Source organism: Odontomachus brunneus, unplaced genomic scaffold (genome assembly GCF_010583005.1).
Source record: "Odontomachus brunneus isolate Ranch 3 - 2012 unplaced genomic scaffold, Obru_v1 Obru_scaffold_021, whole genome shotgun sequence".
In the NCBI taxonomy this organism is placed as follows: domain Eukaryota; kingdom Metazoa; phylum Arthropoda; class Insecta; order Hymenoptera; family Formicidae; genus Odontomachus; species Odontomachus brunneus.
Genome location: NW_022639471.1, coordinates 1,868,891 through 1,872,911, shown reverse-complemented (window position 1 = coordinate 1,872,911; position 4,021 = coordinate 1,868,891). Strand labels below are relative to the sequence as shown.

General features: G+C 34.7%; 1 protein-coding gene across 2 annotated transcripts in view; it reads left to right on the top strand.

Moving 5' to 3' along the window:
* Positions 1 to 3,659, top strand: part of LOC116842059 — an 18,724-nt gene extending 15,065 nt beyond the window's left edge. The window contains exons 4-6 of one of the 2 annotated variants that reach the window (XM_032810715.1): positions 2,034 to 2,126; positions 2,330 to 2,372; positions 3,535 to 3,659. In XM_032810715.1, coding sequence (XP_032666606.1) covers positions 2,034 to 2,126; positions 2,330 to 2,372; positions 3,535 to 3,543 — 145 coding nt within the window. In that variant the 3' untranslated portion in view covers positions 3,544 to 3,659. Of the gene's footprint in view, positions 1 to 2,033; positions 2,127 to 2,329; positions 2,418 to 3,534 lie in introns of those variants that run through there. The other variant, XM_032810717.1, reaches the window with a different exon arrangement.
* The last annotated feature ends 362 nt before the right edge of the window (positions 3,660 to 4,021 follow it).

Sequence of the window (4,021 nt, the reverse complement as noted above, 5' to 3'; positions counted from 1 at the left end):
GGGGGGGGGGGGAGGTAGCGCGTACTTTCACTTACGACGGAAGGTGACTTACCGCGCGGGCAATAGTCGCGTGCCGCATTCCATTCACGCGTAGCGTCGTCTTACGTGCGGCTCGCTGCAGCGATAGCGCCGAAAAATTTAGAGCGCGGATCGGCACAATCGCTGATAACTGTACTCGTAGACGTCGTAGCGACTTGAGACAAAGACCATTGGGAAGGGAAAATTAGCGCGCTTCCGATAAACGTGGAATCGTCTTTCTGTGAGATTAGCATCAAACAACATAATTGTAAAGATACGAAAGACATCGGTTTTTGTGTTTGTCTTCACGAGGACATTAATTGTTGATCTACATGAGAAACCAGTGCGAAGTTTTGATTTGGACTTTTAACGCGAAGCGCGAGTTTTATGTTTTTGACGGGTATAAAGTGCTATTTAAAAGACAAACGAAATGATAATTACGGAAGCTTTCTACCTAGTAGCGAATATTTTTTGCCGTAGTGTCGAAGTTTAAATTTGTTAAATTTAGTTTCGGTAGTGACTCTTCCTGTTTCAATAACTTAGTTGACATAGTTGTGGTTTAGCTTCTGCGGCAAATTCTTTTCCTGCATGTAGTTTCACACTGACATCCTTAATTCGGATCAAACGCCTCTGAGACAGATATATATATATATATATATATATATATATATATATATATATATATATATATATATATATATATATATATATATATATATATATATATATATATATTAACTGTATTCTATAATTAAATCAGAGAATTTAATTAATTAATTAAATTAGTTTTCGTGGCTTTAATAATTCGTGTTTTTGAGATCTTAGTAATCAGCACGTGGACGCGATAAACATTGTGGTCGGAACACGTTACTTAAAAAATTAAATATCATAATATATTGTAAAATATTGATATTATAACATAAGCTATACGTGAAATCGTTAGGTGAGACATGTGACGGTGTCTCCCCATTGTTTCGTAGATCACGTGACTTTGAAAACAACAGCAAACGTAGATAAGCCGCGTGCTTGAGATCATAACGACCTTTGACGATCAGGCGATCGCGTCGAGTGACGTCACGCGCGGTATTCTCGATTATTCGATGTTTCCCGGCGCGTATTTAAGACGGATTGTGATATGTCGCGAGTGCGATTATAATATTAAGAACATCGTAAGCTGTGGAAACATATTCAAATTTAAAAGGTAACTTTCATATTCTATTTTTATTACACTATAAAAACTGATGTGTTAAATTTAACATTTCATATGTCCCAAATCATCCACTCTCATTTATGTGTAAATATGACATAAAACAAATGTGGTAAAAAGTAACACGCATAATATGTAAAAAATTAACACAATAGTTTAACACTTGAATACCGTCAGGAATCACAGTTTGTGTTAAATTGACATATATATAATGTTAAATTAACTAAAATAAAACGTTACAGACGTTATTAACATTTGAGACAAGTATTAATCTTATAGTCTAATATAGTCTATAGTAATCTATAGTTTTGATGAAATGAAAATGTTAAATTGACATATATATAATGTTAAATTAACTAAAATAAAACGTTACAGACGTTATTAACATTTGAGACAAGTATTAATCTTATAGTCTAATATAGTCTATAGTAATCTATAGTTTTGATGAAATGAAAATGTTAAATTGACATAATCTATGTCTGACATATTTAAATTTGTGTGTTAAATTTAAAACAACCTGTGATTCCTAACTGTATTCAAGTGTTAAATTCTTGTCTTAATTTTTTCCATATTATGCATGTTACTTTTTAACACATTTGTTTTGTGTAAATTTACACATAAATGAGAAAGGATGATTTGGGAAACATAAAATGTGTTAAATTTAACACATCAGTTTTTACAATGTACAATAAAAAAAATAGATATTGTATTCTTGATACTCTCGTGTCGAATACTCCGACGTGTTCTCGGAATCGAGAAACTTCTCTATCACTGTTTACTAATCAGGAAAATTACATTTTTGTTACAGATCTGCCAGATTTCGCGAAGAAAGCTGCAGCTTCGACTCACGCGGATGCCGTACTGGAGGAACCGGTTCGGGCCGGGCAGTGTCGGCTGGAAGGTAAGTTTATAAGCTCCTTTTGCATCTCCGTTTAACTCTTTGCGAACTAAAACTGAGATCTAAATCTGATGTAATTGAGATAGATGAGATATTCCGTCGGTATGACTGGAATTACAGCCGCAAAGGATTTATCTATTCTCACTTACCTGTTCGTTAAACCGAATTCTTAAGTCTAATCAACGAATGTCTGTTTTTTGTTAAAGGTTTGAAGTAAAACATAGCCGACCTCAACTGCAAGTCGTTTCGGTGAGTGAAAAACAAAACAAAATTATGAATAAGTTTATACACGGAGAGAATTTTATAGTGAAAATTTCTATTGAATTTTGTAACCAAGTAGATCGACATTCTACAATAATTCGTTTTATTTGTGCTACTTGCACTAAGGGGCTGAAATGTGCTGTAAAAAAATTTGCTGTTTTCAGCCAAAATTTACTGTGTTTTTTGGCAAAATAAACTTGATTGACTATCTATTCCTGATAACATATAATAAAAGTGAAAAGGATTTATATGAAAGATAAAACCGTAACAGACATTCTCTCCGTGTACGTTTATAATTGGTAGAGGATTGAAACAATACCGTGGAAATCAATGCGAATTGCTTATAGATCTTTGCATGTATGTGTTGTGCTGTCAAACCAAATACACTGCTCGGAGCAATTAGGGGAATGTATCACGTACACACAAGAGATTTGAAATTGAATTCTCTCTTAATATTCCCAGTGATCTGTCACAAAATCATTTGTGCAGATGCGATACTGTAACTATTTTGCTCGTATCTTCGATTTAAGTTGTAGAATTATTTTATAATATTGTCCATTTAGCATACAGGAACCCTTAATTGTTTCGAGTGGTATACAACGCGCATAAAACTTGCGCCACGCTGAGCTTGAGGTGATTTCGCTCGCGTGAAATTCGATTTCGCGATCACCGCGGCTGTCAGCTTAAACGTGTTTTTGCACAGCGATTGTGTTGTGTAAAGAGAACGGATCTCGTTATATTCGAAATATCGCGAAAGTTGACTTCGATAAAATATTACGTACGAAGATATCATATGCGTGAAATCATTCCCGTTTATTTTATTCGCGTTTCGTTACATTTTTCAATCGACTTTTAATTGGCGATTTTTTATGCATACTTTCACGTCGCGATTATACTGTCTAGCGATTACTATTTCAATTATCTTCCATAATCGATTTTTTTTACACACGATTCGTAACGAACGAAACGTCATGAATTCGCCCGAAGGTGACGGCCTCTACAAACCGACGATTTTTCATACGTGAATTGCGATATCGTATTCGTGAAATGTCGAAATTTATCGTGCCGCCATAAACATTCAATAAACGAATCCGCAAATTTTGCTTTTTATTTTATTTGTCGTTAATCGAGGTCGTAAATTACATTTCAGAGCGAATAAAAATGTTTCATTAATACCGTCGAGAAATGTTTTTTACTAAATATATCGTCAGCCAAATAAATATTGGCGACCGTCGTGTCGCCAGTTAAATGATGAAATGAGTGCAATCAACGCGGGATGACGCAAGGATCGAGACTGGAATGGTCTGACGTCATTGGACGGCGGACGTTGCTGGATGCCAACGTGCAATGGTAAGCGTGTAATTCAACGCTCACAAAGAGCTATCTTTTATAATGTAGTGTACATGCTGCAAATTCGCATTGATTTCTAACGAAATAGGTTGTACATTACTCTGTGAAAAGAGTCACGTATAATCAAAATAGCTCTGGAGTCATGTATAGTTGAATAGCTCTGGAATCAGCGCTTCATTATCAATACAAATCTCAATATCAAAAAACAGTAATAAAGCTTTTGGCGTTGATAGGATAGTAGCTTTCAAAATGTATAATATTGTCTAAATTCTCTATTGTTCCTTTAT